General features: G+C 35.9%; 1 protein-coding gene across 2 annotated transcripts; it reads left to right on the top strand.

Annotated features, from left to right (window-relative positions):
* Positions 1-6064: 6064 nt before the first annotated feature.
* Positions 6065-13907, top strand: LOC104248480 (uncharacterized). 2 transcript variants are annotated; one of them, XM_009804740.2, is made up of 6 exons: positions 6065-6398; positions 8430-8582; positions 8757-8850; positions 9008-9090; positions 11775-11928; positions 13435-13907. In XM_009804740.2, the coding sequence occupies exons 1-6, from the start codon at positions 6234-6236 to the stop codon at positions 13668-13670; spliced, it is 885 nt and encodes a 294-aa protein (XP_009803042.1). In that variant the 5' UTR covers positions 6065-6233; the 3' UTR covers positions 13671-13907. The 2 variants fall into 2 exon arrangements, with proteins under 2 accessions (XP_009803042.1, XP_009803043.1); XM_009804741.2 differs by having other exon boundaries at positions 6076-6398; positions 13427-13907.
* Positions 13908-17898: the final 3991 nt, after the last annotated feature.

Raw genomic sequence — 17898 nt, 5'->3', positions numbered from 1 at the left:
ATATATATAATTGAGGGACATTGATCCGGTGATGTGGCAGCTTCTTTAACCAGAATACAACATTTTTCTAATTTCTCAAATTTTTGACTTCTTTCATATTTTTGCCGTTTACGTTTAGGTGCTATATACCTTCCGGGAAATGAAAGAGTGTGTCGTTTCAATGTTAAAGTATATACATGTAGTAATTAAAAGTAGTTGCCTGTCGGGAAGTGTATCTTAATAAATGGAAGACTACTAACTGTGAACCCAACTTGGCTTTCTTTTCGTTTTCCAGTGTTAATTCTTCAGTTTACTTCCTTTAGCCGCTGATTCAATTGTAAAGTCAAGCATCAATCCAGTCCATTTTGAAGGTAATTAACAATATTTTATTTCATTCATTGGTAATTATAGAATACATTCCATAATTTATGTACTAGATTGTGTTGTAAATAATTGAAATAGGTCATTTTTAGGAGTAGCAAATGGGTGGATTGGGCTGAATTTGGGTGAGTCAAGATGGGTTAGGTCAATAAATGAGTCATTGCCCAACCCAGCCCAAAGTGTACTTGGGCTAAGATGGGCTGGGTCAAGATGGGCTAAACAATGGGTCATAACCCAACCCGCCTAACTTAACTCATGTTTTAGAACCATGCTCATCTTGCATTAAAAAAACCTTTTACCTTAAAATGTGTAAGTCATAAAAATTTTGTGGTGGGGTTGGGGGAGGGGGTAGGTGATGCAGAAAAATGAAAAAAACAGAAAATAGAAAATTAAAAATAAAAAAAAATGTTATTTTTTTTTTAAATAGAAATGGGGGGGGGGGGGGAGGGGTTGCAAAAAAAAAACAGAAAATTAAAAATACAAAAAGTAAAAATATTTTTGGAGGGGGTGGGGGGGTTGGTAGTGCAAAAAAAAAACAGAAAACTAAAAATACAAAAAAAAAAGTAAAAAAATTCTTTTTGAGGGGAGGCAGGTTTTGCCGGGGGGGAGGCAGGGTGGGTGGATGGTGCAGAAAAATAAAAGAACATAAAATTAAAAATACAAAAAAAAGTAAAATTGGGGTAACTAAATAAATTTCTATATAAATTGGGTTGAGATACCTTTTATTTTGGATGAGTTTCATGGGTTGTATTTGAGCTGCTTAATGGGTCAGAATGAGCTATAAAATATAATGGGTCAATTTGGGCTCAGCCCAAATTGACCCATGAGCTAAAATATTTGTAACATAACCCATTAATCTCTGGGCGAGTTGCGCGGGTTAGATGAGTTTGGGCTCAAATTGCCACGTCTAGTCATTTTATAGGGTTCAAATATACTTTGAAACTTAAGGGGTAGAAGTCTCATCTTTTCGTATGACGGAAAGAAATAAAATAGTTTACTATATAGTACTTAATTACTTTTAATTTAGGATTAACACAATTAGTTTTGATTCCTTCTTTTCTTAAAGTATATTTTGATAACTGATCTTTTCTTTCTAATGTTCTGCTTTAAGAATTAGCAAAATGCATGAGCAACTACTGTGAGGCAATAATTAAATTTTTTTATTATAGCATTTATACAGGATTAGTTTTAGTTCATTTTCTTATTTTAAGTTTGTAACTAATATTTTCTCAACTTGAATGGTATGTAAATACTTTCTGATTTTTATTCTTTAACGTGTGTGTCATTTTCTTTTCTTTAATATAATGTTGCACTTGCTCAATAAAATAAGCATCTCAATAAATGCATGTTTAGAATAATACAGTTTTTAATTTTTAACTTTAAATTGAGTTTATAAACAAAATTCAATTAACAAATAACTAATACACATATATAATTTTCTAATTTCTGATAGAAAATTAGCAATAATATGAAAATTAAAATATTAGTATATAACAAAATTAAAGGTTCGAGTTCACTCTCAAAGAGAGAGAGTGAGAGAGTATTTGACCACTCTTGTATTTTTGTCCCTCGAAAATATATTGATGATTTGATTTAAAATTTAATTTCATTTGCAATTATAGTTATTTGTACAATATGCGTTTACAAGAAAGAATATAAGAGTTCACACTCTTGCTTTTCTCAATCATAATATTATATTCTCAATTTTAGTTTGCTTATTTTCTAGAAATTTTTGTACCCTCCACGTGTATGATTTAAACTCAAAAAGTTTTAAAATATGTTGCAATGACAAGAGGCGGTAGTCTTTCCTAACGATTATTTGATGCTAATAAAAACATTGTATTTCATTTATACGATTTCTTTTTCTAATATACAACTAATAAATTTAAATAATTTTATTTGTGTAATTAGTAGAGTAGCTTTAAAATAAAATTTATGGAATTTTAATTTTTTTGAATCTCCTTAAATCTTTCTTAATTATATAAATAATTTCCTTGGTAATGTATAATAAACTATATATAGCATTGAATAGAAGTATTTTCTCTAAATGAATAAATTTATGAACTAACATGTGAATTAACCCAATATATATATATATATATATATATATATATATATATATATATATATATATTGTTTAAAAGTGTTTTTTCTATTAAAAAAAAGAATGATATAACTATATTATTTAGTCTGTTGATCTCTTTGTAAATTCACTAATATATCGCGCGAAGCGCGGGTGATTCTACTAGTAATTTAATATTTATAGGAAACGTGCAGAGAACAAAATTATGTGTGAGAGAGAGTTTAATATTGACCTTTTTTCCTCCTGAACTACAAAGAAAAAATTTATTTTCATAAAGATATTATTTGCAAAGAACAAATTAAGATGAGAAAGAGAAAATTTATTCTCTTAATTGTTTCAAAATACTTTATTAATATCTTATTGTGGACTGTGGAGATTACATATACTTAATTAATAAAAATATAAATTTAAGTTGCATACACTAAGCCGGTGATAAATACTATTTGTATAGTTCAACTTGTGGTCTAGGGTTATTTATTTTACTTTTTTTTTTTTTTTTTTTTTTTACTTTTGAAAGAGAAATAAAACAACAACAAAAAGAATTAGCTAGCAACCAAACTAGGAAAATACTAGTGTTTAATAAATAGGGAGCAAATGTTTGTCAAACCGTTTAACCGTATACCGACAGAATTGAATAATGTAAAATCTAGGTCAAAAGGAATCCTCTAAACCACATATTCATTTTACGAAATTCGCTTTTACAGCTGAACAATTACCACACCGTTTAACTACTAATTAATGTGCGTACGTTAAAACAAATGTCTCAGTAAAGGTGTCACCACAACGTGGTATCAAGGAAGAACACCCAACATGGGTGTGTTCGCCATGAACTTGAACATTCAAGTCATTGCGACACACCTTAAATGCCAATCCAACATGAGTGGGCACTAATTTTTTTTTTCCAATTATTTTTTACTCGCAAAGAAGGGGAGCCTTGGCGTAATTGGTAAAGTTGTTGTCGTGCCGTATGACCTGGAGGTCATGTGTTCAAGTCGTGAAAACAGCATTTTGCATAAATGTAGGGTAAAGCTGCATACAATAGACATAAGGGAAACTTAGTACATCGGGCTGCTCTATTTTTTACTCATAGATTATCAAAGAACTAAGAAAACAAAGATAATGTTAAATGCTCCATGTTATTGTTTTATCATACGAGTTTAACCACAATTATTTCGATATGTTTAATAGTTCTTTTATTCAATTTTGCATGTTACAAATTCTCAATAACATCATCATATGTTATTCAATTATCGCATGTTCAGTACAAATTCTCGATAACATCATCATATGTTATTTCTTCACGGAAATTATCAAAATTCAGCTCTAGCTAAGGTAGGTGGAAGTCGACAGGAAAACTAAAGAAAATATATTAATTTTACACAAATATGTGTGTGTTAGTCAAGAACTGTATTGAAGTTTGAAGGACGTATATTAGAGACACCCTCCATGGGCACTTTAGCTAGAAAACGAATTCCCCTCGGCACAAGAGATATGCCCATCGCCCTTTTTATAATTATTTATTAAGATAATTATTTATTTGGAAAAAAGAGTGCATGCTGCTTGTTATTTGTTTATCTTTTTTTTCCCCACTGGTTCAGTATTCGAGTTAAAGCCCCCAATAAAGTCAGAATCGCACTAGACAATTTTATGTTGGAGGATAAACCGTTTTCCCTAACAAAGACGACTTCATGAGTTTAGAGCTCGAATCTTAAAATCACTGATTAAAATTGAAGGAATACTTATCATTGTATCACAAAAGTATATTATTCGACAATATATACTGATGACATACAAAATAATTTTTTTTTTTGTTGAACTGACATACGCAATAAACTTAATTTGAATGTTCTAGTGCTTTTTGTTGGAGAAATGGTGCCTTTTAATAGTAAAAGTTTGATATTAATTTGTATTGTATTAAGGGGAGGAAGTGGCCATGATCTCTTATGAATTACCATTATGTCAAGAACTTGGAAGTGTCATAGTTCCATGTAATTACTCTTGCATGTTCTTCCCATAATTTAAATTATGACCTTTATTACTTTCATCCACTCACTCACTCATTCATTATCTACCCTACAACTCACTCACTAACTAATGCACCAATCTACTAACACGTTGTATAGGGTAAAATACTTTGTATTAAATAATTGTATGAGGAAGTGACACGCGGAACCAAAGACAAAAAATAGTTGAAATAGAAGGCAACGATCTCGTCTGTTATCAGAGAGAATGATACACATAAAGATGAAATAAATGTCTGCCACCCAGTAATATCTAATGAATAATATTCTACAGCATTAAGTACACTACACATTACAAGAAATATGACATTCACTACCCGTCGTTATATATTCTTCAATGATCCTCATAATTGACCTTAAAGGGAGACTTGATCCTAGGACCTTGTTCCCTAAGTGTAGCTATAAATAGTGAGCTATATTATCATTGTAAAGCATATGATTTTTCTGAAAAACATACGCTACGCGCTATTCAAAGTTCAATATAAATTGTAGAATTTTACGGGTAAACAATTTGGCACCCACCGTGAGGCTTAGACAGTTGTGTAATTAAGTTGGTCCATGCCTCTTTTACTAACGTGTTTGATTATTTGTTCTTAGCAAAAATCATAAAAATGGCAAATAATGGTGTTAACAACACACACAACCTTGAGGCCCAAAGAAATCACCCTCGGCATGAGGATTCAATCAGCGATACCTGCAACGAGGGGAACGAGGCCACACCGCGGAAGGCGATACCCGTGACATGTTCGAGAAGCGACTCTTGATAATGCCGAAGAGGAGCACATCGTCGAAGCGGTAAGGGTCCTGTACGAGCAACAAGAGGCCATTCTAGGCCATCTCACACGGTAGGATAAGGTAATGACAGAAATGAAGCATGCGTTATCGGGTGCTTCGAATAACGCGAATGGGCGAAGTCTAATTTCTCCCGGTGCTCCCGCCACGGTATATCTTAAATTTTCTAAGATTAAGTTAATGCCCTCTTTCGCATTTAATTCTCAAATTATTTGATTTACTGTTCAAATAAAATAAGTGCATATATATAAATTTATCGGTAGGTTTGTACCAAACCAATAATTTTTTATATATAAATAATAATATATAAATATAACAAAACAATAGCTAAATGATATATATTTTAATTTTTAAATTGATATAAATATCAGTGTAAGGGGTCGTTTGGTTTGAATACTGCTTATGCTAGGATTAGTTATGCTGGTATTATTTTTTATCTACTGTTTGGTATGTTGAATTAAAAATGACAATTGCATAATTTCTAAGAAGAAGATATAAGTTAATTCGGCACTAATTACCCCATCCCTACAAAGTATAAGTTATCCTAGTACTAATTTTAATTCCGGAATAATTATACCAAGTTTACTAACCGAACAAAGTATTAAATTAATATTAAATTTTTATAGCTCGTACCAAACGATCCCTAAGTGAACATTTATTCGAGGCAGGTTAGTTCGGTGCAGGAATCCCTTATGCAGGGTCCAAGAAAGGAGGGCAAAGTACAGTGCCACATATGCAATTTCCACTCCTCTACCGTAACGACGTGGCTGATTTCTCTTCATAAAAGCCTTGAGCACCAGACGCAAAAGGTTGTTAAAAGAAACTAAGTTACGAATGCAACGTTCACTGCGCCTTCGCCAATTTCCCTTTCTCATACTAGTAACACTTCCATTTGCCAAACCCACACGAATAAGATCGACCAGAACTTACAAAAGTTCTGATTTATAGTTGGAATTTCGTGATTCAGTAGCTGCAGGATGAAGTTCAATCTTCTTAGCCAGCGGATTTTCATGGCCAGGCCATATCTCGGACCAGTTCTGGAAAGGAGAAGGTACGCATTCTCCACTTCAGCTTCTGCGCCGACATGGGAAGGAGGCGTTTCAATGGTTCAAGGAGCTTCCAGGGGCATTGGCTTGGAATTTGTAAGTCTTCTTTCTTTCTCCCTCTCTCTTTATCTGTTTCTTCTATGCTATAAAATGTGTGTGGGCATAAATTTTTACAAAAGCTCATACGTTTGGTTTTCAGATATAAAAATATATCATTCTTTTTGTAACGAATTAACTAGGAAACAAGTATCACATAAACTTTCATTCCATACATTTTTTTCCTTTTAGTCCTTTCTAAGATGATTGATAGATTTGTTTATTTGAGAACTGTTTGCTTTTAGCATTTCGATTTTACATCATATACTCATAGAGATGACATGTGATCTTAAAAGATAGAATTTTCCCTTGGTCTCAATTTATGTGACACTTTTGGCTTCTCGAAATTCAAACTATGTGAACTTTGACTAATATTTTAAAATGTATTTTTTCATCATATTGACATGAGAATCATTACAACTTATATTACTTTTCATATAGTCTTTAAATATCTAAATTTTAATTTTAAAATATTGAGTTAACGTAACCTAATTTAGCTTCAAAGATTAGTCAAATTGACTCTCGAAAAGCGAATAGTGTCACATAAAATGGGAGGGAGGGAGTACATTATATACATCACACCCTTGGGGTGCGGCCATTCCCCAAACCTTGCTTGAATGGGGTGGTCTGGGCACCGAGGTTCCCTTTTGTTTTTTAGTCAAAAATCGTCCCATAAAATGGAACAGAGAGTTATTTATTAGAGAGAATAATTCATTATAGTGTTCGAGGACTGTTCCTATGTAGTACCATATAGTAGTATTTGAAATTTTGAACTGCTTGTCTTTAATTGTGAAGAATAAGTTAGCGCTTACATAGGCATCTATCATAAGACATTGTATGCTGTCCTATGTGCTGTACGGCTTGAGCATTTGATTGATCCGGCATTATTTGTTGCTTCAAGTGTTTAACTGTTTAATTGCATGATTCTTTTGATGAAAAGATGCAATTAAGGTCCATTTAGTGCAGATGCCTATTATGCCAAGTATGAACCACTTAAATCTCAGCAATATAGACGGAGATTATGGGCATTGTCTAATTTGTCTAACATAATATGGCATGCTATTGCTGATTAAAGAAATTGCTTCGACTATGGTAAAGAGTGCCTTTCTGTGTCTCTAGATTATATTGGTTTTTGGGGGTATTAATGGAAAGTCTGTGTCTTATTCTGAATACCGTAGCAATAATGTTGAAAACCTGAAAGGGATTTCTTGATTCTGGGTATTCTTTTACTTTTAGCCCTCTTTCTTGAATTGATGTTGTCTCTGCTTAGTTCAAATAGAAGAATTTTGCACCTAACACAAGCAGAGCGTGCCTAGTATATTATTTTGATGAAGAAGGTGGAATCATAAACCAAAGTCTTTCTCTGGTACCAGGTTTTAGATTAAGCCTTTGATCCAGGGAAATGGCTGTAGGGCGCCTTTGGCATAATTGCACGTAAAGGACCAAGTTCTTTTATAATCCAAATCATTGGGTGTAGTGCACCCTTATCCATACAGCAAGTTAAAATATAGACTGGATTTCCAATTTCTTTTCTTCTTCATTTTCCATTCTTTTTCTCTTTTCCTTTCTTTTCCATAGGTCTCCCTTTGCCATCTCATTTTTCGTGATTCCCATGTCACAGCCAAAATTTGCACAAATGAAATGAAATCTTACAACCTTCATGAAATTTGAAACAAAGCAGTAGAAATTTTTTCTCTATGACCTTATCAGGTATGGCTGACATATAAATCAAGAATTTGGCTTGACTTACTGGAGTAATCATTAGGTTCGTTAAATTCCTTATTTGATATCTGTCTACATGAACTTTTGTTTTCGGTAGGGTGGTCCGAGTATAAGAGTTCAAATCTTTTGCCAACCCTAAAATTTAGCATTTCTTGATATAATTTTCTGTGCATGGGAATAATTCTTCGAACAGGATAAACCAACATTACCTCTATTTCGTCCAATCATTAATGAACTTTGATTGTCAGTTAATTATCATATTCTTTAACTGCTCAAGCAATGTTTTACCTGAGTTTCCCACTAATGCAGGTCAGACAATTGTTAGAGAGAAATGACAAAGGCTATATTGTTGCAACGTGTCGTAATCCTAGTGCAGCACCAGGGCTTCTGGAGTTGAAGAATAAGTTTCCGGAGCGCCTTGACATTCATCAGTTAGATCTTACAGTGGAAAGCACTATGGAGGTATATTTCAATAGTTAGTTCCTTACCCACTTTTTCCTTTATCCTTTTTGTTCATAAGTGGGATGACTAACTTAGCTCCACTTGCCAAAAGAATCATTTGAGTATTTCTTGGATTCTTGTCAGTCTTGTTTGTTCATGTACTTTCTAGTATTTCATAACAACGCTAATTCTCAGGACTCAGCCAAATCGATCATAGACAAATATGGCTCGCTAAACCTTCTAATTAATGCATCTGGTGTTCTTTCAATACCCAATGTTATGCAGCCAGGTATATTGTTTCTTTGTTTTGTTTTAATACATTTATCAATCTTAGATTGGACATTGTTGCGACTTATAATGATGAAACAGATAGATGATCCTTCCCTTTCGTTGAATTATAGAATTGGTGAAGTGAATCATTTATCTTCTCTCTTTTTTCAGTACAGAAACAACACTGAGTAAGGTGCAGAGATCATCCTTGCTTCTTGCTTATGATATCAATGCTGTTGGTCCAATTTTGGTTATTAAGGTGCGGTATTTTAGTTTCTGCCATGCTGTAGGCAAAAAGAACTATTTCTGTATCATTTCTTTTGCAGCAGCAACCATTTCTGAGCAATCAAGAATTTGAATGCTCAACCATGAATATCTTGTACCTGATGTTTGACCGACAAACTAGTTATTACCCTGTTAACGTGTAAATGATCAGGAATTGTCTCCCTCTCTCCTTGAAGAGAAGGAGCTAATATTTTTTAACCTGACAATGAAGCTAAACCACTTAGTTGAAGTTTGCCTCCTTTATACCAAAATTTGCTGACCAAGCAGATTATAATAGAGTAGCAACTTTCTTTTCCCAAAGACGAACATTTTCAATATTTTTTCATCAATAATCATCAAACAGGCCACCAAGGGTTAGGCTTACTGGTAAGAGCGCAGCGCTTGATGTGTTGGTAGGCGCACATCACTATTTCGAACCGCGCAGACAAGAACCCTGGTATTCTGTGAGACTTTGAATCTCTCTTAAACCTTATGAGTTATTAACGCAGCGATCTCTAACCCTTTGTTAGTAGTAATGTTTAATAACCAGTTATTAACAAACTATACATCACAACCTAAGCGAAGAAGTGGAGAAAAGATAACGTGGTAAAATATCCTTCAATAATCTGCACAATTCTAATTTGTCGGAGATGTCTCAGTATGTAGAAATTCCTTGTTGTCATAATGAGAGATCTTAGTCCAGAGTATTAAGGTTTCCATTTCAAAGAATTTTTAGCAAATCTTCCTTCAGAGGGTTGAATACTAGCTTGTCTAACTTGATAGAAGTTAAGATAGAAGACAGGCAGATGCTTTATGTTTCCTATAAATTTTGAACAATAAAATAAAGTAATCTGAATAAAATATATTATCCTATCTGAGTTGTATTGAACTGCCATCATCAAATTAAGGTGGATTGGATTATCTTGGTGAATTTAGCGAAAAATAAACATGGAGCATATAGGAACCTTATTGTCGGACTCGCTGTCATGCTGAATCTTAGTCCAGAACCTTAAAGTTTCCATTTCAAGATTTTTGGCAAGTGCTTCCCTCAAGAGGGTTGAATAATAGCTTGTCTAACTCTTTGTTGTTAGCAAAGCTAACTTGATAGAAGTTAAGAAAGAGGACCACCAGATCCTTTAGGTTTCCTATAGATTTGAACAATAAAATAGACTACAACAACAACCACAACAACAACCCAGTATAGTCCCACAAGTGGGGTCTGGGGAGGGTAGTGTGTACGCAGACCTTACCCCTATCCTGGGGGTAGTGAGGTTGTTTTTGAATAGACCCTCAACACAAGAAGATGAAATGCGGCAATAGAATAGTAACAACAACGTAATCAGAAAGATAGTACCAGCGAGCCAAGAGTCAGAAAATATACCTGAAAAAGCAGTATCAATGAGCAATATCAATAATCAATGCAGTGACAAGGTCCTAGAAAATAGTACGAGCACAACATGTACCGCTGACATACTAAAACACGACACTGACTGACTAGACTTAAACACAGAACGGAGTAGAAAAACGCTCAACTAGCTACTAACCTTCAAACCCTAATGCTCTCCCTCCATACCTTCGTATCAAGGGCCGCGTCCTCGGTGAGCTGAAGTTGCGTCATGTCCTGCCTGATCACCTCTCCCCAATACTTTTTTGGCCGCCCTCTGTCTCTCCTCATACCCATCAGAGCCAACCGCTCGCACCTCCTAACCAGGGCATCTAGGCTTCTCCTCTACACGTGCTCGAACCATCTAAGCCTCACGTCCCGCATTTTGTCTTCCATGGGAGTCACGCCCACCCTTGCTCGAATATCTTCATTCCTAATATTATTCAACCTCGTGTGCCCGCACATCCATCTCAACATCCTCATTTTTGCTACTTTCATCTTCTGGATATGGGCAATCTTAACTGGCCAACATTCTGACCCATACAACTTGGCCGGTCTAACCACCGCTCTGTAGAACCTACCTTTAAGTTCCAAGGGCACCTTCTTGTCACACAAAACACCAGATGCTAACCTCCATTTCATCCAACCTTCCCCCTATACGGTACATGGCATCCTCGTCGATTTCCCCGTTTCCCTGGATAATCGACCTAAGGTTCTTAAAACTTCCTTTCTTGGGGATGACTTGTGAATCAAGCCTCACGTCGTTGTCCAATTCCTCCGTAACATCGCTGAACTTGCACTCCAAGTACTTAATCTTAGTCCTGCTCAACTTGAAACCTGCCCTATAGACTAATCTAGATAAATCATATTTTCCTATCTCAATTATATTGAGCCGCCATCATCAATTGAAGTTGGAAATTTTTTATTATCCTGGTGAATTAAGGGGAAACCATCATCGAGCGTACAAGAATCTGATTGCTGGACTTTCTGCATAGAAGATCTTGCTAAAGTTAGACTCATTGGAAAAAAAAAGGAGAGATCTTGCTAAAGTTAGCCGTCCACTAGTTATATCAAGAAACTTAGAAGAATGATCTGCCCATACACGTGTTTCATGAGTTACCAAGTGCTGCATTGCTAAAAAAATGTAACAGGGATGTGCTGATAAGAGATTCTGTTATATTATATCTTGTCAAAAATTGAGGATTCTCAATGTTAAATTTACCTTTATCTTTTTCATATTGAATACCTCATTACCTTACATGTTGTAACCTTTAGTTTATGTTTTGGGTGAACAGCATATGTGGCCTTTGCTGAAAGCTGGAGGTGGGTCTGGTACTGACAAGGATTTTGCTGTTGTTGCTAACTTAAGCGCAAGGGTGGGATCGATTGGAGACAATAGTTTGGGAGGGTGGCATTCCTATCGTGCATCTAAGACGGCCTTGAATCAGTGTATGCTTCTTAAATAAATCCATTTAACCGGTTACTTATTTAACTTCTGCTTATGGATGGTAAAGTTGAAGTTTTCCATGAACTTTCTTTGATCCAGCAATATATGGTGTAAGATAATAGAAAAATGATACCAAATGTATTATAGATATCTCTAGCATGATCATCGAAGGCAAGATTTTGCGTACAAGGATTTGAGGATATGTTGCACGGTTAGGAAACAATTACTAATTGTATTAACCACTTAACAGGAAAAGGAGAAACAAAGAAAAGAGATAAAACAATGGTTCCAGTTTTATGCATTTTATGAACTGGAAAGTCAATTGTAGGGGAAATGAGAATCAGCTTTAGATGATCACTAGAATGTCCGCTCACTTCAACCAAAGAGCTTCTCTTATAAATTATATGGTAGATGCTGTCAAGAGACTGGTGGTAGTAGGGGTCCAAACACGACAGTCTTCACCTTGGCCAGGTTTTAACTTCTTCTGGCTCAGTCTGGAGCGCAAATCTTAACTAGATAAATGTTTTTTTGCCTAAAGAATCATAGGATAGGTGAGTAATTTAGTTTTCTCTCCTTAAAGGATATTGAGTGTGAAGTTCATTCCTCTCTCCGTATCCTTTCTATCTTGCTTACAACTCAGTTTAGAGATGATTAGCGACACCAGCACCCTTAAACTCATCAATGCTTGGGACATACTTGGCTATGTTTTGATTGTTTTGGGACAAGAATCCAATAATGTAATTCGACAGATATCACTAGTGTAGGGCACATCTGCCATTACGTGGTGCATTTTCTTCCGAGTATCATTTCTTGTGGACACACACAATAACAATTCAGTATGATTATGAGAAAACGTTGGAATGTTTCTTTTTTAGTTCGGGATAAACTTCTTCAAGCATTTCTATAATTCCATAATACAATGACTTAATGTTAGGGTAATTCAATATATGTTGAGGTCTGCTAAATAACCAAGCAAAATCTTGGTGAAATGTTATGCATATTTCTGGACCCATGTCCCTTTAAATTCAGCTACAAATATTTGGTTTTCTTTCCTGCTTTTGAGGACATTGCAAAATACACAAGGAAATTGGTTCTACAGAATGCATGACGAGTTCCTGGTTGTTTTTCCTTTCCTTGTACTATTTTGTAAGCAACCAAACAAGATAACACTTGAATGCTTTCTGGTGCTATTTGCAACATTGGTTAATTAAGATTTCATCACATATATTTGTTTTTCAAGTCTTGTTGAGTATGGAAATCAGAAAAGGGAGAAACTAATTTTTTTTGGCTCTTCGATCTTAAGTTTAGTGAGCTCCGACACTGATGAAAAGGCGTTAAAGTGCCCCAGACTCTTTATAGGATAAATATATACAGTGGTGTAGTGAGTTAAAGTCAATAATGACGAGGTTGGCTTGTTGTGTACCTGAATAGTCTGACTGAAATTATTAGATAAGTCCTCAAGTGGGACTAAATCTTTAGTTCATGCTAACCATGTCTTAGTGCTGCAGTAACAAAGAATGTGGCGGTGGAATTTGCGCGCAAGAAGGATCCAATTATATGCATTTTGTTGCACCCAGGCACGGTGGACACTGATCTCTCTAAACCATTTCAAAGAAATGTTCCAAAAGAAAAACTTTTCGCCAAAGAGTACTCTGTTCAGAAGCTGCTCAGCATCATAAACAACACAAAGAGATCTGATAATGGCAAGTTCTTTGCATGGGATGCTCAACAAATTCCTTGGTGATCTACTTGGTTTTGATTGATCCTTCCCTGATCATATTCGAGCAGCAGCTTGTTTTCTTAGTTGGTCCTTACAGGAATATTATCTTCTAATTAAACTGTGAAATAAGCAACAAATTACAGTTTCACTTTTATTTGTGCTTAAAAAAGAGATCGTACAGTTGCTCCCTGGAATGAATTGAGAAGTTCTCCCCGAGTTGACACGAAGACTGAAATAAGTAACAAATGACTGTTTATTTCACTTCCATATCTGTATTTTTTTTTTCGGTCTGATGTGGTGCTCAAGTGTCCTGGTGGCATTTCCAGTCAGGCAAATAACATTTGCTTTGATATATGCATGTCCCCAGATACTGCTATTACATTTCTGACCAAAATTAGTTTAGAAAACACTTATTATGACAATTTTGAAAACACTTTACTCCGTTATTAGACTGATTTTAAACAACAATAACGTTCTTTATTATGAAAAATTAATAAGTTAACCAGCTTTCAATTATAAAAATTTGAGAGGAAATATCAACTTGTTGTGAGCTGCTCCGGAGTGCCTTTCCTGCCTGAGAAAAGGTAAGAACACTCACGGTGAAATGCCCCGATGAACAGGTTCAAACTGACACACCCAACTCAGAGTTTGTATAGTATTATAGTAAAAACTGTATGAAAAAGTAAAACATAGTGCAAAAATTCTAAATGAATGGAAGTCACAGAGTGTTCTCTCCCCGTTGGAGATCCAAAAAATCTTCTATATCTACATGTTGAACGATATAGAAGATTTTCTAGATCTCAAAACTTCCATTCATTTAGAAGTGAAGGGTGTTCATAAAAAATTTATACTAGGTATATAAACAATTATACTCCATATATACATCAAATTATTTTTTGTACATGTATATTAAACTTTGAACATCTTTAATAAAGTTTCTGATTTCACCACACTAAATCGGATATTTACATCAAATCAATAAATATATACTTCCTCCGATCATTTTTACTTGTCCACTATGGACTTTGTACATCTCTTAAGAAATAATAAATGAAGTGCATAATTTACCATGATACCCATATTAATTGATGCATATTTTTAAAGGATTTGAGAAAATAATTTGAAATAAGTAATTAATATTGTGGGTATAACAGGAAAAAAGAAATTGTATTCTCTTGATATGTTAAAAGTGACAAGTAAAAGTGAAAATTTATTTTTAGAATATTGGACAAGTAAAAGTGAACGGAGAGAGTAATATTTATTTTTACATAAACTTCTATTATTACCTAACCATAATTAATTAATATATATTTTTACCTCATGATTAGGCTATACTTACGTATTTTAGTCGCTTATTACACTCTAATTTGCTGCACTTTAATTGAGTTTGAGCTTTAATCGCTAGTGTTTTGTACTAATTGTGTGTTTTATACCTTATAGGAGTGATTCCGAGCTAATGTAAATGTTATGAAATGAATTTAAATGATTTGGAGCTTTGAAGTCTGAGTAAAAGCCCAAGGAATTAAGCCGGGATCATGTTTGGGGATCAACGAATGATAGTTAAGAACGAACGAAGAATCGAGTAGGTATATTACGCACTGTCTAGTAAAATACACATATCCTTAGCTCAGAAATCCATTTGAGCTCCACAATAAATTTTTGGAAAGCTAATTCAAAGGGCTACAACTTTCATATTCTATGTTTTCTCAAATTCCCAACAGAAAAGGGTGAAATGTGTGCGGCAAGTGCGTGGCCGTGCACTGACCGCGCATATGGGGCAGAAAGGGTGAAAAGTGTGCGGCCAAGTGCGCGGGCACACTTTAGGTGCGCGGCGGCGCACGTCCTGTCCGAAAAAGTGTCTTTTTTTTTTGCGTAGGAAAATGGATAATTGTTTGGGCCCGACCCTACTTGGTATATATACATGAAAAAATGGTATTTTGAGGACTTTTTTGACACACTTTAGACCTAGGGAGAGCACGGAGCCGCCGGGGAGACCTGAGATTCGACCTAAGGAGGCAAGAACACACTAGGAGCAAGGCGGAGAATTCTTCTACGATTTTTTCACTTCCTTCTTCCTATTTCCATTATTGGTTATGAATTCTAGTTTTGTAGTTATGCATACTATTATGAATAGCTAATTTATTATCTAGAGTTTTGATAGAACCTTTTGTAGGATAAATTCTTGTTATACTTTTATATAATTGAGTCATACCTTTTCTCTATTTGTTCAACTACGTTATTATTGTGGTTGGTTGAAGAGCTCTCAATTGATTGTGCCTAATTATTGTGTACTACTCGGGAGAGAGTGCATATATAAGTAGTTGTTAAACAACATCACTCCTAACGTATATGAGGGATCAATACGGAGGGTTTGAATATGGGATTATGGATAACGAAACCTTGGTGCGATCCGAGTGAGCCATATTTAATGTCAGCTAGCGTAATTCGGGAGAATATGTCTAGTAAATTTTAGTAGTTACTCGGGAGAGAATTACAACACTCAGAGCGCTCATGATCGGTAGAATACTTAGGCGAAATTATAGAAGACGTAGCGGGAAGACCACAACAACAACAACAACAACAACAACAACAACGACCCAGTATAATCCCACAAGTGGGGTCTGGGGAGGGTAATATGTACGTAGACCTTACCCCTACCCCGAAGGGTAGAGAGGCTGTTTCCAGGAGACCCTCGGCTCAAAAAAAGCATCAGGAGCCGATATATTAGTACCATAAAAAATGCATAATACAATAACAACAATATAAGAGATATGAAATACAGAATACGAAATACGAAATAAGTGGTTGGTATAGTAAAAACTAGCAGGTAAAGCCCTGCATCAATAGACGACCAATGACATTCTTAGTCTAACTCCTAACTGGCTAGTCTCACTCTATTGTGCTGTAGAAATATTCACAACTTTCCCCTAACCTACAACCTTAATGCTCGACCTCCATAATTCCCTGTCAAGGGCCATGTCCTCAGTAATCCTAAGTCGCGCCATGTCCTGTCTGATCACCTCTCCCCAATACTTCTTAGGTCGCCCTCTACCTCTCCGCGTGCCCACTACAGCCAGTCGCTCACACCTCCTCACCGGTGCATCAGTGCTCCTCCTCTGAATGTGCCCGAACCATCTGAGTCTTACTTCCCGCATCTTGTCCTCCATGGGGGCCACGCCCACCTTCTCTCGAATATCTTCATTCCTAATCTTATCCATCCTTGTATGCCCGCACATCCACCTCAACATCCTCATCTCTGCTACTTTCATCTTCTGGATGTGTGAGTTCTTTACCGGCCAACATTCAGTTCCATATAACATGGCAGGCCTAACCACTACTCTATAAAACTTACCTTTTAGTAACGGTGGTACTTTCTTGTCACACAAGACTCCCGATGCTAACCTCCACTTCATCCACCCCACCCCTATACGGTGTGTGACATCCTCGTCAATCTCCCTGATCCCCTGAATAACCGATCCAAGGTACTTGAAACTACCCCTCTTGGGAATGACTTAAGAGTCAAGCCTCACTTCAACTCCCGCTTCCGTCGGCTCAACTCCAAATTTGCACTCGAGGTATTCCGTCTTTGTCCTACTCAACTTGAAACCTTTAGACTCAAGAGCATGTATCCAAATCTCTATCCTCTCGTTGACGCCACCTCATGTCTCGTCAATTAGAATAATGTCATCAGCAAATAGCATGCACCATGGCACCTCCCCTTGAATATGATGAGTCAGTGCATCCATCACCAGGGCAAATAGGAATGGGCTGAGCGTAGACCCTTGGTGCAACCCCGTAATAACTGGAAAGTGTTCAGAGTCGTCTCCTACTGTCCTGACCCGAGTCTTAGCTCTAGCATACATGTCTTTAATTACCCTAATATAGTCAATCGGGACCCCTTTATCCTCTAAGCAGCTCCATAAGACCTTCCTAGGAACCCTATCGTACGCTTTCTCCAGATCAATAAACACCATGTGGAGATCCTTCTTCCTATCTCTAAACTGTTCCACCATCCTCCTAGTAAGGTGGATAGCTTCTGAGGTAGATCGCCCCGGCATGAACCCGAACTGGTTGTCTGAAATAGACACCATCCTTCGCACTCTCATCTCTACCACTCTCTCCCAAACTTTCATGGTATGACTTAGTAATTTGATGCCCCTATAGTTGTTACAGCTCTGGACATCACCTTTGTTCTTATACAATGGGACCATTGTACTCTACCTCCACTCTTCAGGCATCCTATTAGTCTTGA

Source organism: Nicotiana sylvestris, chromosome 2 (assembly GCF_000393655.2).
Source record: "Nicotiana sylvestris chromosome 2, ASM39365v2, whole genome shotgun sequence".
Lineage (NCBI taxonomy): Eukaryota > Viridiplantae > Streptophyta > Magnoliopsida > Solanales > Solanaceae > Nicotiana > Nicotiana sylvestris.
This window is presented reverse-complemented; position numbering and strand designations above follow the sequence as displayed.

Coding starts and splice junctions, on each gene's coding strand:
- LOC104248480 (XM_009804740.2), top strand. CDS start 6,234: ATGAAGTTCAATCTTCTTAGCCAGCGGATTTTCATGGCCAGGCCATAT. Junction 8,851..9,007: donor ACCCAATGTTATGCAGCCAG/GTATATTGTTTC, acceptor TTTTCAGTACAG/AAACAACACTGAGTAAGGTG. Junction 11,929..13,434: donor TAAGACGGCCTTGAATCAGT/GTATGCTTCTTA, acceptor TTAGTGCTGCAG/TAACAAAGAATGTGGCGGTG.